General features: G+C 49.9%; 2 protein-coding genes across 7 annotated transcripts in view; both read left to right on the top strand.

Moving 5' to 3' along the window:
• The first annotated feature begins 899 nt into the window (after nt 1-899).
• Nucleotides 900-11072, top strand: smg6 (SMG6 nonsense mediated mRNA decay factor). Its single transcript, XM_053847796.1, has 19 exons — nt 900-1010; nt 2173-4366; nt 4433-4625; nt 4706-4816; nt 5026-5132; nt 5784-5862; nt 5974-6084; nt 6204-6419; nt 6552-6613; nt 6690-6835; nt 6925-7038; nt 8009-8174; nt 8248-8467; nt 8556-8732; nt 8808-8975; nt 9046-9190; nt 9333-9592; nt 9678-9759; nt 9842-11072. The coding sequence occupies exons 1-19, from the start codon at nt 920-922 to the stop codon at nt 9970-9972; spliced, it is 4773 nt and encodes a 1590-aa protein (XP_053703771.1). The 5' UTR covers nt 900-919; the 3' UTR covers nt 9973-11072.
• A 738-nt stretch (nt 11073-11810) lies between these two features.
• LOC128748620 (serine/threonine-protein kinase TAO1-like) overlaps nt 11811-27871 on the top strand; it is a 22966-nt gene continuing 6905 nt past the window's right edge. For 2 of the 6 annotated variants that reach the window (XR_008412811.1, XM_053847557.1), the window contains exons 1-20: nt 12270-12670; nt 18555-18813; nt 19014-19085; nt 19163-19264; nt 19337-19382; nt 19449-19545; nt 19613-19726; nt 21223-21314; nt 21463-21556; nt 22532-22613; nt 23519-23686; nt 23748-23954; nt 25226-25360; nt 25429-25665; nt 25732-25860; nt 25923-26006; nt 26095-26214; nt 26284-26523; nt 26600-26812; nt 27684-27866. Coding sequence is in view for 5 of the 6 variants with exons in the window: in XM_053847557.1 (XP_053703532.1) it covers nt 18682-18813; nt 19014-19085; nt 19163-19264; nt 19337-19382; nt 19449-19545; nt 19613-19726; nt 21223-21314; nt 21463-21556; nt 22532-22613; nt 23519-23686; nt 23748-23954; nt 25226-25360; nt 25429-25665; nt 25732-25860; nt 25923-26006; nt 26095-26214; nt 26284-26523; nt 26600-26812; nt 27684-27866 (2547 nt within the window). In the remaining variant the exon portion in view is untranslated. The other 4 variants (XM_053847560.1, XM_053847558.1, XM_053847559.1 and 1 more) reach the window with 4 other exon arrangements.

Genomic DNA, 27871 nt, shown 5'->3' with positions numbered 1-27871 from the left:
CAGTGAGCTCGACGTTACATGAATAAATCACGTTTACTTGTCAATGATTCTCCACATCTTGAGGCATGATTTGCTTCTACTTCCGTTGTGAAAGTTGCTTCGGAGTTTCAACTGACAGTTACGGGCGACACTGACATCTAGCGGATTGTTTTTGCACGTGCGCGTGTCTCACTACACTTCCGCCCGTGTTGAATGTAGGTCAGCGCTGACGTGTTTATTGCGTAACTACATTAGCTTGTCATGTTTTTTTCATATTGGTATAAAAAAAATACCAATATGAAAAGCAAATCTATAACTTTACATTTCATATTCAGGTTTGACCGAGAGAGAGAGGGCGACAATGAGCAGTAGTTTGTGTGAATAAGTCATATGGAGCTGTTACAACTAAACAATTCACTGACATTGGCTCATTGTTTTTATTTCCTCAACACATATGAAAAATAAGTAGAACTTGTCAATTTTAAATGTGATTTGTCTTGTGGTCTGTTGCTGACCCTTGATTTCTGTACGTTTCTCTGGATAGTTGTCCTCCAATAATCGGTTTCATTTCACAGTACTCCCAATAAATCGTGTCTTCGCCTTTATATCTCGTAATCTTCCTCTGATATTGTCATTTCACACGACTGGTTTTCATACGGTACTCGATAGTTTTTGGGTCGTATGTTTTTCTGTGGTCAACTTTTATATGGTCTGGTAGAATATATGCAGATAGCAACACAAGTTAAGGCTTGCTGCTCAAGTTTCCCTGAGTTTCTAAACGTGTTCCATCGAAAACCTCAGACATGGAGGTGTGTTCGAGGCGCATGAGTCGTCTTTCAACTACGTTACCCAGGTGGCCCTGCTGTGACGTCACGTGAACGCCTTTTGATCTCTCCGCGGCACCGTACTTGTTGTGTTCTTTCGCGAGCTTGAAACAAAGATGGCGGACGACTTGGACAGAGTGCGAATCTCAGCCGCGGAACTTCGAGCCGAGGCGTCGAGTTCCCTTAATACGTCGGACTGTCGGAAAGGTACGAGCGTCTGGGGTGAGGACGAGGCCGTGGCCTGCTGGAGAGGCGCGCCGCGTGTCGGCACAAGTGCTGTGCAGCTGTTGTCCAACTGGAGTTGCTAAGTTAGTTTGGGCTAACGTGTGTGTGCTAGCCGTCCGTGCGTCCATTCGCAGAGTCGCGCGGTTTGTTTTGAACCTCGCGTCCAGTCGAAGCAGCACGTTTTACTCGGATATCTCGGTTGATTCACAGAGTCGTGTCGTTTCTCGCCGCTAGTCTTTCATTCATTTGTTTTGGGCGACATTGACGTCAGTTTGCTGTCAGTAAAAAGCTCTCTTCTTCAGTGCATTTCCGTCTCTGCTGGTTATAGCGCGCGATGTTTCTCCTGCAGAAGCTCGAGCTTTACTTCTGCATCAAAATACGCCGTGTAGAATTCATGCACGGTTTTGATTTCAGTTACATTGACGGAGGCGGTCGTCACTTTGGGTGGTTGACACGAGTCTTGTAGAGGAGTGACGTCAGACTCCTAATGTCGCCGTGACGTATTAAAAGCTCGGAGTCAACGCAAACCTTGTGTATGGATTCCGATTCAATTAAGCCCAACTTACTTAACAAAGAAGATCAATAAAAGGGTTACAAGCGGGAATTTGCCCTCACGGGACCAGTAAATGAAGATCCGTGAGACATTAACGGGCGATATTTCGTTGTTAGAAATGTTTATATCTGAATGTGGGATACAATAGGGTAACATGAGCTGACATTTTCTCCCATCCCCTCCACTGAGGTCAGACAGCATTTGAGGAAGTCCAACAGGTGGCTGCCAATGAGCTCTGGCCTGTCAGATCGGAATTGTTTCGGTGGTTCACCAAAGGCAGTCCTGAGACCTGTTGATCTGACCGGTAACCAAAACCATGAGGAAACACAAGCTACAATTGCCTGTTGTTGTGTCCCTGTTTTAAAGTGCTGGTGGTTTGCTGCTGTGCGTGCCTACATATTCATGTAATGTGGACCTCACACTTCTCTCTCCTCGGCTTTACTCTGCGATTGAACAAGCTACTATAACCAGGCGAAAAGACAGTCCTGAAAATTGAGCTTTTTGTGATTTGGTCGTTGTGTAAATGAATCCGGAATAAGTTAACGGCAGGAACCTGACCTTTTAATAATTTCTCCTGTTTTCTCCTCTCAGCTGAAGAGCATCATGTAAGCAAGCATCACAGAAAGCGTCCAGATTTGCAGCGCTACCAGCCAGTACTGGGACATGGACGACATCGTCGTGACAGTGAAGAGGGTGACGCTGGTCTAAAGGATGACTGCATCAGTCCTTCCTCTGATCCCCAAAGGCCGGATCGGAAATCAAAAGTGAAGAATGCTAAAGGGAGTAATTCTAATAAACAAGAGTCCATGGAAGGTGTTGTGGAGGCAAATAAAAGATCTGAAGACAGAATAAGAGGTGATGGTAGTAACTGTCAAAAGGAGACTCAGCCACAGACCAAAATGGAAAAAAGTCAAGGAAATGACTCTTTGGACAACAACAGAGAACACCTTGAAGCTGCAGCCTCTGTAAAGCCAACAAAGAAAGTCCGCAAACCTGACCGGGAATTTTACCAGCCTGGGGGCCGGCGAAACGTCCAGGTACAGGGCAGCACAGTTGGGAGAGAGCAAGAAAAGCCCTTGTCACAGAAGTGCGACCGGACACCTGAGCCACACTCCAAGGGGAGTGCTGCGGAAACGGGGGATAAACCAAACACCTGCAACCAGAAAAATGAAGGGAAACTGACCAAAGGAAAATCAGCTGTGGACGCCAACCAAAAACCCAGGGAGACAGAAAAACCTCCTTTACCATATGATGGTGCACTGGAAAGGATTTCTAACAGAGTGGAAAAACTCAGCATAAAGGAGAAGAGTAAAACTGTAAGTGAAAGCAAAAAGTCCATGCAGGAGGATGTCAGAAAAGGGGACGTGCACAAGGCAAAGAAAGAGCAGACAGATTCAGCAAAAGTAGGGGAAGGAAGAGAAGAAAAGAGCCGCCGAAGGAGGGGGGGTGAGCGGGCGAGAGAGTGGAAACCACATCCCAGAAGAGAAGATCAGATCAGCGATGGAGGTAAAACGGAGTCGGGTGAGGCTTTCAGGGAGAAGGTGAGAAAAACCTCAGAGTCTGATAGGCACAGCAAGTCTGGTAAAATCGACGACAGCTACCAGAGCAAAGGCCGAGGGAACCACCGGGAGGCCAGGAGAGGGGAAAACAACAACTGGCATGAAAAGGATGTCAAGACACAGAGAAACGATGAGAAGAAAACGTCAACCACTCCAACCTCCAAGCGCTATTCTAAATCAGACATTCGACACTCTCGCAATCGAACCTACAGCAGCAGTTCGGCTAGTAGTTTGGACACTTCTGGACGTTTAGAGACGGTTGGACACCGTCGTCCTCTAGCCAGCTGGACCGGGAATGGTGACTCCTCTTCAGAATCCATGGAAGGGGAGATGAGTGACCCGGTGGAGGACAGGAGGAAGCGATCGAAAGCCAGAGACATTCATTTAAAGGCACGGCGAGCAGAAAAGAGCAGTGGAAAAGCAAACAGAGATGGAGGTCGAGGATTCGTTAAAGTCCCTCTGGAAAAGCAGTCTGGAACTTTTTCACAGAGAAATGAGATGCCGAAGCAAGGACAGACTCCTCGAGGCAGAGGTGGAGGAATCCTGGTGCTTCCTGCGCGTACAGACATCATCAGTTCACCTGAAGTGGGACAGAGGATGCTCTTTGGAAGGATGAGAGGGGGGGCAGCCAGTAGGAGTCGAGGAGGGCGGGGCGGCGGCGTCAGACGACTCTGGGATCCCAACAACCCAGACCAGAAGCCCGCTCTCGCTCGCACTCCACCTTCTCAGCAGTCGCCTCTCCAACAGTCTCTTTACCTTCAAACTGGAACGGCTTATGGGCAGCTTCACTTCCTGGACACTGATGATGAAGTCTCGGGGAGTCCACCTGTTGCAAAGAATGAGCATCTCCGGTCACAGCAGGCTGCAGCAATGGCTTATTACAAGTTCCAAAATTCAGACAACCCCTACGGCTACCCAGTGACCCCCAGCAACCCCAACACCAGCAGCAGCCAGCGATTCCACGCTCCTTACATGTCTCCCACGTACCAAGTGGCCAACAGTGTGTACATGGGCCCCGGTGTTGGGCAGTACTGTGGGAATTACAGAGGTGCCAGCTATTCACAGCCGTGTGCCGCTGGGCTGACGCCAGAGGAGGCGGAGCAACACATTAGAGGGGAGATGGGGCGACTGCTGAGGGCTGCTGATGCTCAAGAGCTGCAGCTCAGTAACCTGCTGTCCCGAGACAGAGTGAGTGCAGATGGACTGGATCGCATGGCGCAGCTCAGGTGAGAGCAAGGTTCTATTCAACCAGTGTAGCAGTAACAATGGTCTACAACTGTGCTTTTTTCCAGGGCGGAACTTTTGGTGTTGTACGAGCAGGTGATCTTGTCCGATATTGAACTCTCCGACTCTCAAAACGTGGATCAGGCTCTGTGGAAGAATGTCTTCTACCAGGTGATAGAGCGTTTCCGCCAACTCCTCAAGGACCCAACCTCGGACAACAGCTCTGAGATCAGGAACATGCTGCTTGTTTTGCTCGATGAGGTAAGGAAGCGGGAACATGAACATGAATGGATGGATGCCCAAATGGAACGGATCATTGATGACCTGGTCATTCTTTGAAGGGGGCGATATTCTTCGACGCTCTTCTTCAGAAACTTCAAACTGTGTACCAGTTTAAGTTGGAGGATTACATGGACGGCATGGCGATCCGGGCTCGGCCCTTAAGAAAGACGGTACTGTCCAGAAGTTGTAAATAATTTTCATGAGAGATGAACATTATTTTGTATTGTAAGGTGGTCAATGAAGGTCTGTCATTCAATTGCAGATGTGCATTGTAACTGGATGTATTCACTGTAGGGAATCATCTGTGGTCTTGTGATCCGCAGTAACTGTGCTGCCGTTATTGGACCTATACAAGCCATGAATCATGTCTGTTCTCCAGGTCAAGTACGCTCTCATCAGTGCACAGCGCTGCATGATCTGTCAGGGAGATCTCGCACGTTACCGCGAACAGGCCAGCGACTCCGCCAATTACGGAAAGGCACGCAGGTCTGCAGCTTCTTCATTATGATTCACATACTGTGTCATGACCAGGTTTTTAGCTAGGGTTTTGGAACAAGGCGTCAAAAACCCCTAACTCCACCCCCTCCGACTCTAATTTTGATCCCTGTGAAGCTCTTTTGCGCTCATTCTGAAAGGGCTGTGTGTTCGTCCACTCGCCGCTGGGATGCGGGGGGGGAGAGCCAAATATTCCTCCCCTTAGAAAGCAATAGGTTAATTTTGTGAACGATTATTTAAAGTTTGCAACTTATCTGCGGTTTCCTCCTGTCATCATCGTCTGACATCCCATCAATAGCAGCGCGCTTCCATCCCGGGAGTGTCATGACTCGCAAGATGTGGATCACCGCGAGATTACAGCGGGAATAATACATATAATATACAATAATACATTTAGGTTGCTGAGGAAACAGGGCGTCCGGTTTTGAGTGCTGCAGGGCGGCCATTTTTTCCCATGTTTTGCAGTTTAGACGCCTTCTAGCTAAAAGCCTGGTCATGACTTGTATCTGAAGAAGTCTTCCACAAACGTTCCCCTACTGTCTCCAAGTAGCTTTGATTTCAGCAACAGTTGGTGTAGGCTTGTTGTTTAGAGGTTAGGCAAAGCTTCACACCTGTTTTCATTGTTCCTGGGTTTTGTCACAGCTGGTACCTGAAAGCTCAGCAGATTGCGCCTAAAAACGGCCGTCCATACAACCAGTTGGCTCTTCTGGCTGTTTACACGGTAGGACATGTGCACAGAACACATTCCTCTACCTCACTCTAAAAATCAATAAAGACTTGACTCACTTTCCTTCTCTCCCTCTTCCACTCTTGTTCTCTCTCCCCCGTAAAGAAGCGGAAATTGGATGCTGTCTATTACTACATGCGCAGCCTTGCTGCCTCCAACCCGATCCTCACTGCAAAGGAAAGTTTGATGAGTCTGTTTGAAGAGGCCAAACGAAAGGTGGGTTCTGCTGCCTTCATTGAAAACTACTAAAGGAGGTTGTGTGTTTTCTGCTCTATCAGAGTAAAGCGAAGGCTTTTGCAGCCCAGGTGGCAGAAGTTGACAGTTTGCTTGTGCAGGCGGAGCAGCTGGAGAGAAAAAGGCGACAGGAACTAGAAGGAGGATCAGAAGGTCCAGCTGTCAAGGGCAGAGGCAGAGGTGTCGAAGGCGCCCGTACTGAGATTTGGGTTCGACCAACTGGACAAGCTACAAACCCGTCCTCGCAGAGAGGAGGCAGTGAGTCCAGCCGAGACTCAGAGCAGGACGGAGAGCTGGGCTCCCTCAGCGCAAGTGATGTAAGAGCCACCTCCATCACCTTTGAACTTCAGTGTCGGAGTGTGTTCGCGTCACTCATCTCCAGAGATGGTGTATTGTAGCCTAACACTCATGTTGCCCTCAGTTAAATCCTCTTCTCTTCCTCTCTCTAGCTGAATAAAAGATTCATTCTGAGTTTTCTCCATACACATGGTAAACTGTTCACCAAAGTGGGGTAAGTGCCGTCTGCTGAGTCTCATTTTCAAGTCCTGATCTGAAGAAAGTGACGGTTTTCTGTGTGGCCTGCACAGCATGGAGTCTTTTCCCAGCGTAGTGAGCCAGGTTCTGCAGGAGTTCCGAGCTCTCCTCCACCTCGGCCCCTCGCTGCTCGGCAGCATGCACATGCTGCAGATCATGACGGTCAACATGTTCACAATCCATAACGCTCTCTCCCGAGGTAGCGCTGCGCTGGAGACACAGCTCTGACTCGTGCTCTCTGGGTGCTCAAACATTGTCGTGAGCTATCTTTGTGTCTTCCTCTGACAGGCGAGGAAGGAGACGTGCGCTCGGTTTTGCAGGAGCAAAGCACCGCCCTTGGGCTGGGCATGTTTGCTCTGATGGTACAGCGCTGCACTGAGCTGCTCAGAGATACTCCCACAGGTACAAACGCTCCCGGATCAGATGCTCACTCGCGTCTGGAGAATTTCAGAAAACTAAAGCTGCTTAATGGTTTGACCCTGGAGAGAAATCCCAGAGAACATCACAGGAGAAATCAAAACAAGATTCTGTTGCTCACTGCCCGGAGTATTCATGAGCCTGAGTTTGAATTACCGTATTTTACTTTTTCTCGTAGTCTGAACCCTGCGGCTTACACAACAGCGCGGCTAATATATGGATGTTTACTTGGGATGCTCCAATTGATCGGCCACCGATTATGAAAGGCTGATCTCGGCGTGATCGGTGAACGTCAATCACATGTGACAGCCGGCGCTCTGATGAAGTACCGCCCGCGGAAATAATCCTTCATTTCACAGAGCCAGATGACCAGCCTTTCTTGGGTATCGTTTTAAGATGGAATCGACCGAATCCGCTGCTTCCACTCAGTGCACTCCCTCAGTGTTACAGTCTAAAGAGCGTCATGCTGGCAACAATGTTGAGTCTCGCCACATCAAACCCATGACATCACAGGCCTATTGTTTACCTTTAAAGCGCTCAAGTTTTCGCCTGCGTGTCCACAGCTCTGCCAACAGAGATGATCTACTGGAGGGTGAACACAGCGCATTTTCAGCACTTTAAATGTAAATAAGATGTGAGGAGTTCATGGCTCGGGTTCAGAACATTGCCCAGACTGTTTCATGAGTCAGTCTCAAAACTAGAACTAGACAATCACTAGGAGTGATCCTCGTTTTCCGTGGCGCAGACAGCACCAGTGCTCCGGCGGCTTCAGGACCAGTGCGGGTTCTGTACCAAGAAGATCTATTTTCCTTCATAAATTTTGTGGGTGCGACTAATATTCCTGTGCACTCTATAGTCCGGGAAATACAGTAGTTGTTAATATATTACAGCTGTGGCTTAAATGAGGCTAAAAGTAGAGATTTCACTGGCCTTGCTAACCTGGTATTGTTTGTAGAGCCAATGTCTAGCTCTGACAAAGAGGAGCGCGAAGATCTGGACGGGATGGTGCGGGTGTCGGACTTCCCTCTGGACCTCAGGGAGCTGCTGCCGAGCATCAAAGTCTGGTCTGACTGGATGCTGGGACACCCTGAGCAGTGGAACCCACCACCGTGTAGTTTGGAGTGAGTCTCCTCTTCTTAGAGTGTGAAGGTTTGGCGTTTGTTTTCTCACAGCCGCCTGTGTTCTTGAACCCAGGGGCAGCCCAGATGTGTGGCAGTGCCTGGCTGACCTGTGCAACGCTCTGGCTCGCGTCGACCACCAAGAACTGCCCCTGTACAAAGGTGACACCGAGGAGGGGGAGGGAGATGACGAGCTGAGCGTCCTGCAGCTGAAAGAGGACAAGCTGCTGGCTGGCTTTGTTCCCCTGCTGGCTGCACCCCAGGAGCCCTGTTACATTGATAGGCACACTGATAAGGTGATCTCAAAATAGACTAGTTTGATGAGAGCCTGCTGTTTGGATTCCTTCTGTCCGTCATTGAAGCCTGTGCTTTGCTCTTCAACAGGTGATAGCTGCGGACTGCAAGAGGGTGACAGTACTCAAGTACTTTTTGGAAGCGTTGTGTGGTCAGGAGGAGCCGCTGCTGGCCTTCAAGGGAGGAAAATACGTTTCAGTAGCAGATTCTGTGACCAACCATGCGACGGAAACCGGGACCCGAGATGATTCTTTAGCTGAGAAGGAGGTGAGGCTTTCATGTCCAGTGTTGACTCCAAAATCCCGGGCTCCTTCGCCTGAAATGGTTTTGTGTGTGTGCCAGGGTGATGATGTCATAGTGGAGGCGGAGTCGTCGTTCTCGGCCTCAGAAGGAGACGACGACATCGAGGAGGCGGGCGACAGTGAAAGCGACATCAGGCAGCTGAAGGCTCGGCGCCATGCGCTGGCCAACAAGCTGGCCCTGCAGCAGAAACGCAGAGACAAGATCCAGGTCCGTCTTCAAGACCACACTTTTCTTCTGATGGACGCGCGGCTGAAAGAGGTTCTGCGTGTGGTTCCAGGCCGTGCTGCACACAGGAGGACGGCTGCAGCTGGAAGTCAGACCACTTTACCTGGTGCCAGACACCAACGGATTCATCGACCACTTGGAGGGTCTGAAGAAGCTGCTGCAGTGTGGAACGTACATCATTGTCGTGCCTCTTATTGGTGAGAAGGAAGCCTTCCACAATGAATGTTACAGTGATGATCAGCTGTTCCTCAGTTCAGTGAAATATCAATGAGTCAATGGCAATGTGTTTATACCAGGACTCGCTGAAGATGACCCTGTCGTGAATTCTGTGTGTTCCAGTGATTACAGAGCTGGACGGCCTGGCTAAAGGCCAGGAGACCTTCGGTGGGGGTCAGGGGTCAGGGCGTGGCCCGGGGGGGCGGAGCAGCTCCAACATCAGTGCGGCTCATGCCCGGGCGGTGCAGGATAACTCCCGCTCGGCTGTGGCTTTCTTAGAAAAAAGCTTTGAAGAGCGCGAGCCAAACCTCCGAGCTCTGACCAGCAGGGGGAACCAGCTGGACTCCATTTCTTTCCGCAGTGAAGACACATCCGGGCAGCAGGTTCGATGCCGCAGGAGATGCCAGTGTTGGAGGGTTTTCCACAATCATTGGCTTTTATTCTGCTGACGCTTTCCTCTCTCCCCAGGGGAACAACGACGATGTGATCCTGTCCTGCTGTCTCCACTACTGTAAGGACAAGTCCAGGGACGCCGCGGCGCAGCCCAGAGGTTCGTCGCTCTCTGTTGCCGGTTTAAGCCCCGATGCTGCGTCTCAGCAACTTCAGTCATTCTTGTCGGCTTCCTCGTGCAGATGAGACGGTGAAGCTGCAGAGGGAGGTGGTCCTGCTCACAGATGACCGGAACCTGCGTGTCAAAGCTCTGACGCGGAACGTGCCGGTCCGAGACATTCCCGCTTTCCTCAGCTGGGCCAAAGTGGGCTGAGCGGCGCAGAGGTCCGGTGACAGGAACGCCACTGCTGGAGCACGCTTGCTACTCAGCCGCGAGAGAAGACACACTTGAGCTGGGGATGAAGAGACGTAGAGGGGCGGAGAGCAAAGCGCCACCGCACGAGTAGTGAGAGCTGGGTGGCTCTAGTGAGCTTCCACTCCCCTCATGTTGAAGTGTGTGTGTGTGTGAGTGTGTGTGTTTGTGAGAGGGAGAGAGTGCGTCTTCAGATGGCTGATCTTCCTCATAGATGGCAGACTCGATAAGCAGCAGGAAGGCTGGTCCTCGAGAAGAAGGAAGGAAGGAAGGCCATTGAAAGGGAGTGATGTGACTGTCGGGTCCAGTCTTGGTCACCGACTGTGATCTGAGGTGGACTGAGGAGCGATTCGGGCGTTAGTTGCTGCGAGGAGCATCACAGCCGCCGGCTCTTCTACGCTGTGCAAACTGCCCGACCCTGTGTGTAGAGCTGGTGCAGTGACTGTGGCGGATGCTGGGGAGGCGTGAGTCTCCAACATGGTGTTTTGGACGTCCTAACTTGCCATTCATCGAGTGGCGTCAACCTTGTTTGGAAGCTTCATTTCTGAAAGAAGCCGTCTACCCAGCATCGTCGCTGACAAAGAGTTGTTTGGCTTCAAGTCAACCTGAGAACAGGGCTCTTTGTTTTGTAAAATCTCTTTTGTTCTTGGGCTCAGTGCTGTCTTGGTTTATCTGTCCTTCGTTCTCATCTTCATGTTTCGTATTAGTGGGTGCACATTTTTGCTGACTTGTGTTTAAGCTATTTCACACACAGGATGTTTTCGTTGCTAGACTGAGGTTGGTGCCGCTAGTGTCACATGACATCACCCAGGCAGCCACTGAACACATGCATGTGTGTCTGGATTTGAGATGTTCATCACCAGCTACAGTGTGTGAATCACATACAGGTGGTTTTGTTTGAAGTGACTTTTGATGCAGCTGTCGTGTCCTGTGCAGTCTCCTGCAGTGATGGTGCTTCAGTGTTTGTTTCAACAAAGCACAGTGGATCCATCTGACACCAAACCTCAGCTTCATTGTTTATCATTAAACTGTTCTAGTGACAAACAAAGTGGAAGTGATTTGTCGGGTATATCCGCTTCAACATAGGAGCACAGACGGATGTGTGCGGCGCTGAAGACCCGCCGCTACACACAGGTTCCATAACGGTCTCCTCTGATGCCTGAAGAAGTGCTGGGGTGGTGTTTCAACGTCTTGCTCCGTGTGGGGATGGATGGATGGATGGATGTAGGTAGGTCTGACACAAGATCATTCCAATATGTCCTTCGATCTCAAACACCCCGACTGTAAATGATCGTGAACATGACGGCACCAAGCTGCGGCGTGTGAGGAGAGATGCTGTCGATCTTTTCCTCCTGCGGGTGTTTTTGCTCACAGGTCAGGTCTCTGCTGGGAGTCAGGCTGTCGGGAGTGAACCTCACGGCCTTTTCATGGATGGTTGATGACAGGAACTCTTTTAATTGTGCTGTGGCCTTCATCTTGTCTTTTTGTAAATGTGACCAGTGTACGTCCAGCAGCAGCAGCAGCAGCTCCGCGGCCTCACAGTCAGGCTGTGTAGCAGGTGCTTCTGCGACTGTCGGGGATGGTGAGTTCTCCATCTCCTCCATCCTCCGTTTCTGTGCCTGGATACAGACCTCCAGCCAGGAACCTGATACCCATCATCATGACAACAGAGCGACCTGTTGACCAATCACGGCGCTCCGCGAGCCCTCCTGGATGCTGATTGGATGATGGGCTTCGGGCTGTTGTGGAATGCCCACAGCATCTATACATCCTGGACACACATGACGCCGGAGTCACGTTGGAATGGCCCCTGTCACGCAGGTCTCACTTCGACGTCCATGTACAGGTGCCGCTTTCTGCCCCATGTTTGGCGATTGTTTATATATATATATATATATATATATATATATATATATATATATATATATATATATATATATATATATATATATATAAAACACAACACTATATGTAGTGAATAAACGTGTCAGCACTGGCGGGATTATATTTCACATTACACACTGTGCTGACATGGGGTTATTTATAGTGTGAGCGAGATTCAAACGGCTAAGCAGGTTAAGGGCTCAGTTGAGGCGCGTGAAGGAAAGTGACAGGCGCAGGAACGGTAAACACGAGCGGCGTCCACCTGCGCCGCTGATGCCACGCTCACATCCCGGCAACAGTCGCGCTCGGTGACGCCGCTGCCGCAGCGCCTCAGTCGCCAACAGCAAGCGCGGAGTCAGCCCCGGGTACGTGAGGATTGCCGAGCTTTGATTCGGCGTGTGGATGCCGACTGTCTGAGCGGAGAGGAAATCGAACCGCCGCCATATTTGGGGAACTGCCTACCGACGGGAGAAACTTTGCTGGCTAGCGTTAGCACAGCGCTCCGCGGTCAGTCCGGTGCGGACTCTCGCTCTCGGCCTGACATGGTTCTCCAGCAGGTGTGGGAGACTCACGCCTCGGGCTCGAGCTCGTGTGAGGGATTGGGGTTCGCTCAGAGCCAGTAGCTCGTCGCCGGAGACTGTTTATACGTGTGAGTGGACACGATTAGCATTGCTAAGCTAACGAGCCGTCACTTGGATTTTCCTCGCCGGAGATCGGGGTTTCCGTCTTCGCTTGTCGTCGGGACCTCTCAGCTGTTCGGAGCGGTACTGACAGGGTGAGTGGCCGCCGACCCGAGGCTCGGTTCTGCTGCGGTGTTGCAGCCCTGGCGGGGAGCTCGCGGGCTAGGCAAGCGCTTCACCGCTCCCCGGTCTCATGTCGGGCTCTCCAGCCGCGTCTCCCGGCAGTGATGGAGGGGTTTGTGCTTCACGTGGCGAGGTCAGTGTGAGTGCGTGTGTGACAGTGTCCGCCGCCCGGGACCCCAATCTCAGCGGGTTAGACGGGCTGGCTCGGAGGAAGGCGGGTAGCCGTCCATGTTAGCCTGCTAATCCGCTTTATGCAACTCTCGCAGCCAACAGTGCCACTCCCTCCGTGTTTGTGTCCGCGGCGGTGAGGCTGGAGCTCGGCCGTGGGTGCTGTGGCTCTGCCCTGGCGGGTCTCCGGCGGCATGTTTTGGTGGACTGACATGAGTCTGTCTGTCTGTCATGACTCCTCCGTGTCTATTGCGTAACCGCCGCATGAACCGTCTGCCGGGGCTCCGTGTCGCGATGCTGCTCCGCTTGACCTTGTGTCTGGCACGATTCTCTCTGCACACTCGTTCACGAGAGCAGCAGGGCCACGCCCTCGCCTGCACCTGTAGGAGTCAGCCCCGCGTGTTTGTTTAGTGGAGGTCAGGGGCCGCTCGCAGTGTCCGCGCTTGCTCAGGCTTTAAAGCGTCTTACAGGAAAAATGGATTAGGCTGGTGCAAGTCCTGCGATTCATGCTTGAGATGGATCCAACTGAGTGCCTTGTATACTCGCCAATTTACATGATATAGATTGTGACATTTAAATACCCACTGGGTTATTTCCTGAGAAAATCTTACATTTTTGTGCATTATTTCTGACATTCTTCAATTATTTCAGTGGTTCAGGAAACAGTGGCCACACATACATTTGTGTAGTTTATGGAGTCAGAGTTGAGGCTTTATGGACTGAAGAAAATGCTCTAATCGCAACTGAAATGTGTTTTTTTGCAGCTTTATGTCCCACAGACTGAAACGAAGTATTAGTATTTTCCAAACCTCAGTATATAAGTGTTGGAAATGCGCGTCAGTGTGGTGGAACTGGCCGGAGGCTGCAGGTGAATGGACCGCCGTGTGAGAGACGAGGAATGGGTTAAATCCTCTTAGCCACTTCATTCCTCTGCACGTGGCGTTGTTGACATCGTAGCACAAGCCGTGTTTCTTTCATCTGCTCAGAGCCACTGTTGGAGATCAGTCAGGCAGACGTCACCGGGACGTGGTCACCTCTGCACTGGCATATCAGAGAGTGGAAACACTTTCCTGAGCTGTTTGAGCTACAGTGCACAAGTAGGTCATGAAATTAGCATTGTCTCCAAACAGCTGGGATGTTGCCGGGGTGTTTGGAAGGCCTGGTATAAAGAAGGAAAGGGAAGTAGGAGTGAGGCTCACTTCTGTACAGTAAGATGCTATTGATTTGTCTTTTGCTTGTCTTACACTGGTGGAGCAAAATGGATGTCTGAGACTTGAAGGAGCAGCGCTGCTCCCAGTCCCTGACAGATGACTGAGCTCACCTGCTTCTCTGGCCCAGAAGTCACTGAAATGGAGTCTGAGCTCTAGCTTGTAATATATGTTTGTGTTCAATCACAGCTGTCCATCATTGGCTGCGTATTCCGCATCACTAGCGTCTGCTAATTGTCGTCCTAAGATGATTCATGAGTGAAGGATTAGATCTACCAAACTTACTCTGGCATCCAAATCAAAGTCCTTGCCTCCCTGAGTACACCATCCAAGATGGCTTCCTTGAACATAAACAGGAAGTAGAACAGCTGAGGTGGGCGTCACTATGTGTGACGTCCTTCCCAACTCTGCCACTAGAACAGAGCGTGATTCTCAAAACAAGCTTCCAAAAAGGAAGACGAAAACTCTCCAAGTGCAGTTATGGAGGCCGAGATGAGGCTGCAGACCTGTAACTCTGCATTCCTCCAACCTCACGCTGACGTTTGTGCACATGAGAGCTGGATCTGGAAGTCGATGGAAACACATGAATCTGGGGCCACACTTTCTCAACCTCTCGGTGCCTGTGAAATCCATGGAACGGGATCAGTGACAAGGACTAGTTGTCAATGAGAAACCGACGTCAGGTTCTTCTCAGGTGTGAACTTTGTTGTTGGTCGTCGTCTCTTTTTGCTCAGAGAAAAAGCCAGAGTGAGACTGTGAACTTGAGTGTGCTTGCTTGCGTATCCCTCCACGTCGTGTCTGTTTATGTTGTGATGCCGTCCCCTTCTGCTGCTGCGCTGCTGAGCATTTCTGGGTTGGGATCCGTACAGCGTGAGATGATTTATTATCCCTGGATTTCTTCATTACACCCTCTGCTGCGCGGCCGCCCGAGCTGTTAGGCTCTTCATTAGTCCGCTTGGCCATTTTCAAGTGCAGAGAAAATCTATTTATGTCATAGAGAGGGAATCCATTTTCTGAGGCTGAAGGCAGAGCAAATGTGACTGCAGTTCTCGGGCAGGCTGACGTGGTGTGATAACAGACTTGTGGACCCGCCGCTTGGCTTGCGGAGTCTGTCTTGTGACTAGGTGTCACTGCGTGTCAAAGGATGAGCAAGGCCTTCACTTGTACTTCTGATTTGGGGTGGGATGATAAGCGTTATTGGGCTGGAATCCGTCCTTCCGCACCGTATTATTCTCAGATCTTATCAAGTGTAGCTTCCTGTGAACACCGCCAACGTGCTGGCGTAGCAACCATGCGTCAACAGAACCACAGGCGGCTGTGAGGCGGTGTGTGTGTGTGAAGTATACGTGCTGCTGCAAACGTAATCACAGGCTACAGTTTGAAGGTTGGTCTTCTGGTGACACCCGTAGCATCCGTCATGCTGGACCTCTCAGACCTCAATTGAGTTTTTGTTTTCTTTGTTCCTGCGCTGCAGTGATGTCACTGTGGTCTGTTTCTCGACTTGACCATATGCTTCCTGTCTTGTGCCAGATAACGTGTTTATGAGTGGTTGTCTGAGATAAAGACGAAGGAGATGAGGAGCAGACATCAGTGGCCACTTCTGTCTGAAGCAGGAATGCGTGTATTTTTTATCCTTCTCTGCCCACCAACACGCTGCAGACATGGCCAGGCTCCCTGCGGAGCAAGACAAGTTCCTTGGCAGGGCTTCTCTCTCGTCCAGTCCTCAAACAGTTTTGGCAGCGCTGCTATCTTCACGGCTGTTATATCTTCCTCGGGTTGTTTTCTAACTCATGGCTTTCAAATGTGTGCTGGACGTTTGACTTCATGGTAGCTCTCTTCTTTTGCCGTTTCCCATCGGAGTTGCCGAACGTCAGCCTCCTCTGTCTTCATTGTAGCGAACAGATGTTCTATTCAGTTTATAATTCAACCTGGACCGCTCAAATAATAATTGACCGCTCAAATAATAATAATACTGTCGAAACCAGGGATGCTCCAATCGATCAGTCACTGATCATGATCGGCCGATCTCGGTGCGATCGGTGGATCGCGACCTGTCACTTCACCTTCACAGCAGCTGATCAGGTGTGACAGCCGCGCTCTGGTGAAGCCCCGCTGGTGGTGATGCGTCCGCTCCTCCCCCCTGGCTGCTCACTCAGCAGCAGCACGTCTGCTGTGGAGCTTCTTTCAGTCACTCATGTCAAGTTAGCATCCTGCAGCACATGCAGGGGACAATGCTGCGCAGGGAAGCGCCTTCAAATGAGGCACGCCATTTAAAGCTCCAGCACTTGACGGAGCACGGAGAGTTTTCTGGGCTCATGAGAGTGAGAGTGCTGCTTCCTCTCAGCTGACGATTGGCAACACCTGCCGCTCCCAGCGTGACATTCGGAACGATGAGAAATAATCATTCATTTCACCGAGCTGGATGAGCAGACTCTCTCAGGAAGACGGAAATGACCGGATCCGTGGCTGTGTTGGAGTCGGGTGGTGCGTTCGTCAGCCACCTGAATCTGAAACTGTTGAAAACATCTGGAGTGGAAACTTTCCTCAATGCAGTGCTCTCTGTCTCAGAGTCTCAGAGGGATATAAAAACGTGTCTGAATTAAAATGTTTTAAAGTTCATTTTTTCACATCATGGACACAGAAGGTCTTGGATTACAAATTCATCGTCCATCCCTGTGATGGGTATCACAGTGGTGGTGGTCCTGATCGGAGCATCCCTAGTTGAAACCATAGATGAGGCAGGCAGGCAGGCTTCAGTTCTGATCGTCTGTGGTTCTCTTGCTCTCCCCGACAGACTCACAGATTTTACTGTGCTCCAATGTAAATATTTCATTTGTTGCCTGGTCTAGATTTAACGTGTTTACACACGTCTGTCAGCTGAATTAACCATCACTAATTAAATCACTATTAAAATTGGGACACAAACGTCTTGAATGACCCTTTTGCTGCTGTTAAATGGAATCTTTGGTTTCTTGTGGGGACACAGTCGGCCGGCTCCGACCATTGCCATGGCGACGCTTCAGTGCAAAGTCTGGTCCAAAGTCTGCATACAGTGTTTACGACTTTATGGATGTCTGAAAGAGCAGAAGTGTCCGACCAAACTGTCTCCAGCCTGCTGTTGACATCATGAGCCTGCTCACTGTGGCTAAGCTCACTGCGCGCCGGTTTACCTACTTTAATGCATGTTCTGTTTGAGGGACTTGATACTCCGTGTTATTCTGTATTCGGCCTTCGGTCCCTTGTGTCTTGCCAGTCCTCTACGTGAGTTTATTCTCTGTGAATACGTCAGGCTGCTTCTGGTGAGTCACAGCATTATTGTTCCTGTCTGGAATATTGTCATTTAAGAAGTCAAGTACATGCACTTGAAAATGGCATCATCATAAAACCTCTCAACAGTTGAATGAAGTGTTGCTTGGTGAAAAGAGCCGAGGCCCTCTGAAGGTGAAGTAGCTCATGGAGGTCAGAAGAGGTTGTTTGATTTGGAGATGATGTTCAATGTTTTTTCTAATTTTCTGTATCATATGCTTTTGTGAACACAAGCTCTTGGCTGAGAAACTGGCAGGGTTTTTTGCTCATTCACACGGCTGAGAGAACTAGTTGATGGCTGATAGGATCTGGGAGCGCCAGTCTGCTCACTACCTGCCAGCTGAAATCTGCTTGGTATGGATTGTATGTTGTTGTGTATTGAACGTGTCAATGAGTGACGAGTTATTCTCGTCACACTGATATCTCCTGTTCTTGCTGCACCTTAAAGGGCTCTTGGTCACGCTGAATTAAGTGTGAATGAATGGCTGTTGAAATGAATATGGTCGTATCTGAATGTTGGGTGATGAAGGTTCCAAACGTTTGATTTTTCTTGTGCGTAATTTCATCATCTTTGAATGGTGCAGTCTGAGCGTCAGCCGCTTCCTGGTGTGACTAACTGTGCATCATGGCGCCGTCATCCTTGGCCACCTAAGCCTGCGTGAATGTCACCTTCATTCATCTGCAGGCCGGTGGAAGCCCCTGTTGCTTGAGAGGATGCACTCACTCACAGTCTCACCCCGGGTCATGTGATTGATAAACAGCTGGAGCTCCCGCTGGTTCCACAGTCATGGATCAATGGTCTGCTGGTACAATTGTGATTTTCCGTCAATGGTGTTGATTTCCGAAAAACATGGAGGCGCTTGTCTATGGCTGGAGTGGGGTGATACAGAAGTGGCTGGACCATGTTTGCATGAAAGTCTGACAGTTTGCCGTGATCTTGACCAATACAAGGTTGGATTCAGCTTTGGAGTTGAATGAGAGTGTGATCCTCTCCTCTGTCTCGGACTCTGGTCTCATGACATTAGACTTGACCTTGACTTACTCAAAACCGATCATTTGATTTTGAGAGGCTGTTTTGTGTTTTGTTTTTTGGTGTGGCATCAGATGAATCCCTCACCTGCTTTGTCGCCATCTCTTCTGGAACTTTATTCAGTCCTGTGTCTGTCTTCTCCAGGTGCCCATGCGTTGGCTCCTTTGGTCCATCTATTCCTGCAGATGAATCTTCAGCTGCCTTGGCGAAGCTCAGCGTCCAGTTTGTCCCGTCCCCTCAGCCCGGGAGATAAGGGACTCCACTGAGCAGGATGCCCTCCTCTGTCAGAGCGGGGAGCCTGAAGGATCCAGAGGTGGCTGAGCTGTTCTTCAAGGAAGATCCGGAGAAGCTGTTCTCTGACCTCAGAGAGATTGGACATGGCAGCTTCGGCGCTGTCTACTTTGTAAGACTCCTGTGTTGATGTTGATGTGTTTCACTTTTGGTGAGTCTTGTTGTAGTCAGACTCTGCTTTTCTGTGCCATTCATCTTCCCTATTTAGATAGGTCCATAACTCATGCTAACACGTGCTGTGCTTGAGCCACTGCAGATGCTCCCTAAGGTTAAGGGATGAACTGACAGTCTGAACGCGTTTCTCCTCCGCAGGCGCGAGATGTGCGCACCAACGAGGTGGTGGCTATCAAGAAAATGTCCTACAACGGGAAGCAGTCGAACGAGGTGAGCGGTGGCACATTTCGGGTCGTTCTGGGTCATTTTCTGATGGAAGTCACTGCATCCCCTGCCCCGTCTGCTAGAAATGGCAGGACATCATAAAGGAGGTGAAGTTTCTCCAGAGGATCCGGCATCCCAACAGTATAGAGTACAAAGGCTGCTACCTCCGGGAGCACACAGCATGGGTGAGTGGCGCTGCCGCCCACCGGGAGTCCAGCACACAGCTGTGAACCAACTGTTTTGGTTTTTATTCCCAGCTGGTGATGGAGTACTGCCTCGGCTCCGCCTCCGATCTGTTAGAAGGTCAGTGTTCTCTGTGCTAGCAGCAAACTAAGTCAGAGTTGCATCACTTTTTTCTGTCTCTGACAGTTCATAAAAAGCCTCTACAAGAAGTAGAGATTGCTGCCATCACTCACGGTGCTTTGCAGGGTCTGGCCTACCTCCATTCTCACAACATGATCCACAGGTGAGAGGTTTTCCACCCTCCCTCACTTGGTCCTCTCCTGCTTCACTGCTGTGTTTCTGTGTGTCAGGGATGTGAAGGCGGGAAACATCCTGCTGACTGAGCCTGGCCAGGTCAAACTGGCCGACTTTGGCTCCGCCTCCATCGCCTCGCCTGCCAACTCTTTTGTGGGAACGCCATACTGGTCAGTCGCACGTGTGGTCGGATCATCGTTTCTTCCTGTGTCTTCCTCTGAGACCGAGTCCAAGTCTTACTGTCAAATTGACCTGAATCTTAGATTCAAACATCAGAGTGCCAAAATTGCGTCGGAATCGTTGCGATATTTAAAGGATTTGATGAGACAAGGGGTGTTGTAGTTTGTATTCGGATCATCACAGAGCGGCGCAGTTTCCTGTGAGACAGGAAGTGAGACAGTGCTGACTTGGCATGTTGTGACATCAAGTCTGTTTGCTCTGAGAGTCCACAAGCAGCGCATACTGAGGCGTGGTCAAAACCGTGACGGCGGTAGAACATACACTGCGAATAGCTGCGGTGTTCACGGTCCCACCGACGACGAGGCCCTGCCGCCATGTCGTTGCTTGAGAGACGAGGAAGATCGTAACTCATCATAATAATGCTGCAAACAGCCAAATCCCCCCTGGAGGGAAGAATATAGGTGTCTAATCTAATGTACAAGTAAGATGAGGGAATTGACTCCCAAACTTTGGCTCGCACTGACGATTTGTCCTGAATATAGCAGGTCTTTATCTGTAGCCATTTTCTTTCTAAATATTTTCATTGGTTATTAATAGTCATAGAATACAAAAGACACAAATTAATGAGAGACAAGACACAATCATTTTGTGTGTACAGGATACAAAAAGGCAGATGCACTTGTCAGAGTGATGACTCGCTGAGTAAAATGTGGAAGTAATGTTTTTTTTTTTCCTTTTTTTCTTTACAACTCCCAATAAATAAAATCGAATAAAAAATAATCATAAAATAAAAATTCAATATAATATTATAAAATAATATCATAAAAACAAGTAGGCCCAAAACAATCCATGAAAGTCAAGGTACCGCATCGTCTCCTCACTCAATAATATCTGAAGGCTCTTAAACAGTTCCATGAAGGTGGGATTTAGTGACAGAATATCTGATTTTCTCCATTTTGAGCAAGACACGATGTCTCTGAGCCATTGGTTGCGTGCAGGCGGGCCGGTGTCCGTGAGAGGAAAAAACCAAATGTTGCTCCAAAGTAATTCGTATAGTTTGTCTGGAGCTTTTTTGTGGTTCAGCTCATTTAGTCTGCGTCCGTTGTCAGCTGTTGCCGTGGATTGTGGGTCGAGCTGCTGTGCAGTGAAAGGTTCAGTGGCCCTCTGTGTAGCTGAGGGAATTTAGAGATCTTGCTGGCATCCAGCTGTGCTGCAGTTGGTGCTAACAGATGCCGCCCACGGCCAAGGGTTAAATGGGGATGAATAACATTTGCATCATCTCACCTCCTGTCATGTGTGAGGAACAGAGATCGCAGGGAAGTGAAACCGCTCTCAGCGCGGTCGGCAGTTCACAACACATTGGTTCAGTCTCGGGATCCTTTCCAGGGAAAATATTTCCACTGAAAAATTCACTTGTTAAGATCAGGCAGGAGGAGACGTTTTTGCTTTCCTTGTTCTCCCATGTTGTCTTTGTCTGGTGCTCCAGGATGGCGCCGGAGGTGATCCTCGCCATGGACGAAGGCCAGTACGATGGGAAGGTGGACGTCTGGTCTCTAGGGATTACCTGTATAGAATTAGGTGAGGGCTCCGGGTACTCCTCTTGTTCTGCCGGGAGACACATGAAAACACTTGTCTACACAAGTCACTTCTGGAAGTCAACAAATTTGGTTTGACGTTGTCCACATGTCCTTCAAGAGTTGCCCTGATGCTGTGGTTTCTGTTCCAGCGGAGAGGAAGCCTCCCCTGTTTAACATGAATGCAATGAGTGCCTTATACCACATAGCGCAGAATGAGAGCCCCACACTGCAGTCCAGCGAATGGTAAGATCTCCAGGGCTGTTCACATCATTCTCCACTCAAGTGTCCGTCCGCATGGATGCAGTGTCCGAGGAAGTGATGGTTGACGCCACTTATCTGAGGACCGTCACTTCCAGCTGTTGTGTGACTGCTTTGATAACAACATGTTTATTGTAGTTAATTACGATTAATTAAGTACAACAAAAAAACACAGTAACATATTTAAGAATTGTATAATAATATGTAATATAATACTAATTTAATTTAATTTAACAGTTTGCTCTCCAGACAACACAGAACATTCCACTACACAATGGCCACTGAATGGACTGGAAATTGTTATAAAATTGACATTCTGATACAAATATTTTCAAGACAATGAAAGAGCTCTAGTCTAAATCAGGAGATATCAAAACTAGACTATAGACACCATGGTGATCTGTTGTGCTGTCGTCAGACTGGTGCAGAAGAAACAATATGTTGTTGTTTAAATGGACGTATGGCTCCATCATTTGGTTCAGTCATGTACCAAGTTCATTCACATTGAAAAATGTGGCAAATATTCCTACACCATTAAACTGCGATGAATTGAGGTTAATTAATCACAAATTCTCTAATTAATTCCATTATATATATTTTTTATTCTAACCATGGCAGGCCCAAGGGCATCACTGTGATCCACAGATGGATGGCTGGGTTAGCTTAGCGTCAGGATCAGGGAAGCAACTGGGCAGTCCATTCATCTAGCTATGAGCCGCTCAGTCTGCTCTTCAGTGCTGAGTGAAATACAAGAGGTCCAGCTGAGATGAGAGAGAGAGCCGCCGTTCAGCAAAGTTGATTTTCAAAGGTCAATACCAGCCTTGGCTTGCAAACACAATTTTCTTGAAGATACTTTCAGAAAGGCTTCCTGGAAGCAGGGATCCGTGGCGCGTGTCCCTGGGTGAATGTGCGGGTGGTGTTGATCACGGTGCCTAGTTCATGTTGGCGTCTCTCTTTCAGGACGGATTACTTCAGAAACTTCATCGATTCCTGCCTTCAGAAAATCCCCCAGGACAGACCACACTCCGACGACATGCTGGGTGTAAGTCTGCGCACACGCTCTCATGACCGCACCCACACACGGCCGGGTCAGTGTGTTAAGATGGGGATGGTAATAAATCTCCCTCTGATGTTGGCGCTCCACTCCGTCCCCATAAGCTTCTGTTTTGATCAACTAATCCCCGACTTTTGCGCACACACACACACACACGTTTGTTTTGCCATCCCTGTGGGGACATCACTAGGTTTCTCATTGCCATAACCCTTTCCCCAGCCTCTCCCCCTGAACCAAACCATCCAAAACACATGGCTGAACTTCACCTTGACTCTGATTTAACCCTCAAACTGAGGCTTGACAAAGTGAGGACCTGCCAAAATGTCCTCGCTCTGTTGGTGAAAAACTCACGCCAGTCCTCACAAAGAAGTACAAGAACACAAACGCTCTTTTAAGGGAGCACGGACATAACTGTGGTGGAGGTGTGACTCTGCATCCATCGTAAAGTTACTGGGCAGCTGTCACTTCCACCACTGATGGACTCGCTGTTGCTAATGGATGTTGCCAGAACTGCACGCAGCCTCTGTTTTTGTCCAGTCCAAACTCCATGTCACGCCCTCTCTGGGTGACAACACATTTTCATCATGTAAACTACATGTAGCAGCATCGGTCTTGAAGGTGCCACTCGGCGAGTCATTACAAGTGCGTCACATCCAGTGTGCAAAGACCTTCTGCTCCCTTTCTTTCAACCCAGACATTAGACAGGAGACCTCACAAGACAAGTGTGTCCCTCAGTTAGTCATGAATCATTTTCGCTCAGTAGTTTCATCACAGCCTTTAAAGTCTTCCTTCTCTGAAGTCCAATCCTTTTAATCACCGCTGTTTCTCATTGATCAAGTTGAAAAGTGAAGGAGAACCTGTTTCCAGGGTTAAATTCTTTTGTCCGGCCGCAGCATGCGTTTCTGCAGAGGGAGCGACCTGAGTCTGTGCTGATGGACCTGATCCAGAGGACCAAGGATGCAGTCCGAGAGCTGGACAACTTGCAGTATCGTAAGATGAAGAAGATTCTTCTCCAAGAAGCCCATAACGGACCCACAGCTGAAGCTCCAGATGGAGAAGAGGTCTGTGAATTTGGCGCCTTCCGCATGTCCTGTTCCTTCACCGACTGCTGTTTGGGACCAGGAGCTGGAGCCCGGTGCGGGTCGGACGGGAACTGTGAACAGCGTGGGCAGCAACCAGTCCATCCCCAGCATGTCCATCAGTGCCAGCTCCCAGAGCAGCTCCGTCAACAGCCTGAACGAAGCGGCCCAGGACAGCCGCAGCGAGCTGGACCTGATGGAGGGAGACCACACCGTCATGTCCAACAGCTCCGTCATTCACCTGAAGCCGGTGGGTGGCCGCAACTAGCCATTATTTTCCCTGTCCACTAATCTATTCATTATTTCTTTGATGAGTTGACAAGTGGCGCTGAGCTTTGTTTGGAGCCATTTTGAATCTCTGTTTCACCTGAAGTTGCTGAAACCATCTCACTGTGATACTTCGACCATCCATCATGAAACAAGTGCATTAAAATGACGACACATCGTCCAGGAACATGTATCCACCCTGTGGAGCATGAAGCCGTGGACAGACCCTTTATTGGTCCCTGAGAAGGATCTCAAATCATCACTATACTCATATGTATCTCATATCAAGTGATCCACGTCCACATCCAAAGGTCTTATTTGAGTCATAATCTGGAACCATGTGTTGAGTGTAGCTAGTGACTAGTTCAGTTCTGGTTGTTCTCAGCAGGAGAGAGACCCAGGACACTTCACTGCTGCATCTACAGCAAGTGAGCGGCGTGCTAACCCACATGCTAGCTGTTAGCTGGAGGCTGTGTGGCGTCACAGACCAAACTCTCTCCCATCACTCCACCATGGTGTGGAGGGCTTTGCTCGTCCTTCAGACGCGTCATCTTCACTAACAAAACCAAGCCACACTTTTGAACACTATGACGCTCCAACTCCTCCGTGACTGTGACTGAGGCGCTCAGTGGGAGGTGATGAGGCGGAGCCTGGGACGCGCAGCGACAGCGGCCAGTTAGAGTCGTACCTCAGTCAGGAACCAATGAAAGGAAGAGAAATGAATACATCTCAATGATTCCAGAGAAGGCTATAGTTTCTCAATAACAATCAGTTCTGGATGCCCATCTTGCGGCCCATGTAAGTGTTTATACCAGCAGCAAAATGACGTGTCGATACACAGATTTTGGCATCGACGAAATTGTGTCGTCGACGTTATCGATGACGTCAACTATGGTGGAACACAACCGTTTGTGACTTCACCCTTTTCTTAAAACAGCTATGCTGTGAAACACAAGCCTTTTCTGTCTCCATCTTGAAGCTTCTGGTTTCCTGTCAAAGCTCACTCAAGTGCTCTGCAAAGTCCTGCAGGTCCTGTGATCCACTTCATGTTTCGACGCCTCTAAACTGAGGTGCAGGTTGCTTCTCTCTGCACATGCTCGCAGGTGCTTCACCAGCCAGATAAAACATCAACTTGCATTTGTTCTCTTAATATGTAGTTGAATAAATCCTCAACAGGCGCCTCAGAGCTGCTGTGTAAAGGCAGATATACTCAATGTGTTCAATAAAGGGGTTCGATGTAACATTTTCTTCCAGGATGAAGAGGAGAGTTTCTCAGGGGAGCCAGCAACCAGCAGCCCGCCATCGGAGCCGCAGCCGGCCCCAGCTCAGGCCCCGAGGAAGCACTACCGCAACAGAGAGCACTTCGCCACCATCCGCACGGCGTCGCTGGTGAGCTCCGCTCTCCGCTGAGGTTCTGACTGAGAGCCAGGTTTTAAGGCGCCCTCTCCGTTGCACAGGTGACCCGTGAAATGCAGGAACACGAGCAGGACTCTGAGCTGCGTGAACAGATGTCCGGCTACAAACGGATGAGGCGGCAACATCAGAAGCACCTGATGGCTCTAGAGAACAAGCTGAAGTCCGAGATGGACGAGCACAGGCTGAGGCTGGATAAGGAGCTGGAGAGCCAGAGGAACAACTTCACCCAGGAGATGGAGAAGCTGCTGAAGAAGCACCAGGCTGCCCTGGAGAAAGATGTATGCCGACAGCACCCGGCTCACGTTGAAACCGTCGTTGATAAACTGTGTTTCTTGGCTCCACAGCTCAAGACATTTGCCAACGATGAGAAGAAGTTCCAGCAGCACATCCAGGTGCAGCAGAAGAAGGAGCTCAGCAGCTTCCTGGAGTCACAGAAACGGGAGTATAAGCTGCGCAAAGAGCAGCTGAAAGAGGTGAGTCAACTGAGCGGCGACAGCACCCGTCAGTGTTTAATCCCATGCTTGGACCACGGCAGGAACTGAGCGAGAACCAGTCGACTCCCAAGAAAGAGAAGCAGGAATGGCTGTCCAAGCAGAAGGAGAACATTCAGCACTTTCAGGTCAGAGCACCAGCCTTTCCTGTTGCACGCCGCTAACACTCAGACAGGAAGTGACATCACTGAAGGCTGGACTGGTGTGGTATGGCAGGCGGAGGAGGAGGCCAACCTGCTGCGGAGACAGCGCCAGTACCTGGAGCTGGAGTGCCGGCGCTTCAAGCGGCGGATCCTGATCGCCCGGCACAACGTGGAGCAGGACCTGGCCAGAGAGGTCTGGCGTCTCGCTCGCGCACGCACGCACGCACGCACGCACGCGCTGATTTTCCTGTGGTGCGTTCAGGAGCTGAACAAGAGGCAGACACAGAAGGACCTGGAGCACGCCATGCTGCTGCGCCACCACGAGTCCATGCAGGAACTGGAGTTCCGCCACCTCTCGGCCATCCAGAAGGCTCGGGCCGAGCTGATCCGGACACAGCACCAGACCGAACTCACCAACCAGCTGGAGTACAACAAGAGGAGGGAACGTGAGCTGAGACGCAAGCATGTCATGGAGGTCCGGCAGCAGCCCAAGAGCCTCAAGGTCGCACCAGGCCCCACACCCACCTCGCCTGCACACGCCCCGCAGCTCCTGACCTAACACCGCCTGCTCTCTGCAGTCCAAGGAGTTCCAGATTAAGAAGCAGTTCCAGGAGACGTGTAAGACTCAGGCCCAGCAGTACAAAGCGCTTCGGAACCACCTGTTGGAGACAACACCCAAGTCTGACCACAAGGCGGTGCTGAAGAGGCTGAAGGAGGAGCAGACCAGGAAGCTGGCCATCCTGGCTGAGCAGTACGACCACTCCATCAATGAGATGTTCTCCACGCAGGCTGTGAGTCAAGACTCTCTGGACTTGCTGCTGACTTGCCTGACTAGATTAGAGTCATCGAGTCATTTCCGGGGGTGACTCATTCTGAAACGGGCCGAGTTAACAGGCATGCACCGATACCAGACCGATACTTGGGCTTTAAGAATCGGCCGATACAGATCTGATGCCTAATATTAACCTTGTGCCGTACAGTGGGACTGGTCATGCTCAGAGTAGAAGGCAAAGAAATGCTTGGAAATCCAACCTCGCTATTTATTTAAACATTTACCAGAATTCTGGTTAAGACAAACAACCCTTGAAAACTCTTCCAAATAAATATAAAATAAAACACAACAGAGAGAGTTTGCAACACAAGCTCTAAACAGTGATAATAAGGAACCATCGTGCAAACAACCCTGAGAATGTCAAGCTCTGTATGTGACCACAAAAAAATTAAGTTGTCAATTTTGGGAAACAAAAAATCAAGTAGCTTAACATCTGAACGTTACAACAGCAAATGCTGACTGACATGCATAGATCAATTCCTCCTCAAACTTCCTGCGTGGCTTCTCGAGATGCTCTCGTTCAAATCTAGACCAGTCGGATCGGTTGGGGTTAGATACCCGATCCTCCTTTGTGGGGCTGGATCGGGTCCATACCAGGATCGGGGAAAAGATATGAAATATCTTTTTACATAATCGATTGCTCATTCAAGCACTTTCCTCAACACACACAAGCAGCTGCTGCGGACATCCATCCATCCATTCATCCATTCATTCACTGAGGTCCGCAAGGATCGGCAATTTTTCACCCATGCTCAATACCACCTTAAGTGGCAGTATGGGGTCGGTGCATCCCGAGTGAAGGTGTTGTGCTTGGTGTACTGTGCCTGCAGCTGCGGCTGGACGAGGCCCAGGAGGGCGAGTGTCAGGTGCTGAGGATGCAGCTGCAGCAGGAGCTGGAGCTGCTCAACGCCTACCAGAGCAAGATCAAGATGCAGACGGACGCTCAGCACGAGAAGGAGCGCCGGGACCTGGAGCAGAGGGTGTCGCTGCGCCGGGCCCTGCTGGAGCAGAAGGTAGC

The sequence above is a fragment of the Synchiropus splendidus genome, chromosome 17, assembly GCF_027744825.2.
Source record: "Synchiropus splendidus isolate RoL2022-P1 chromosome 17, RoL_Sspl_1.0, whole genome shotgun sequence".
NCBI classification, from domain to species: domain Eukaryota; kingdom Metazoa; phylum Chordata; class Actinopteri; order Syngnathiformes; family Callionymidae; genus Synchiropus; species Synchiropus splendidus.
This window is presented reverse-complemented; position numbering and strand designations above follow the sequence as displayed.

Excerpts from the sequence above, each read along its gene's own strand:
- smg6 (XM_053847796.1), top strand. The coding sequence starts at position 920 with ATGGCGGACGACTTGGACAGAGTGCGAATCTCAGCCGCGGAACTTCGA. Across the intron at positions 5,863-5,973 it reads CTCTTCTGGCTGTTTACACG|AAGCGGAAATTGGATGCTGT; the intron begins GTAGGACATGTG and ends TCCCCCGTAAAG. Across the intron at positions 8,468-8,555 it reads TTGATAGGCACACTGATAAG|GTGATAGCTGCGGACTGCAA; the intron begins GTGATCTCAAAA and ends GCTCTTCAACAG.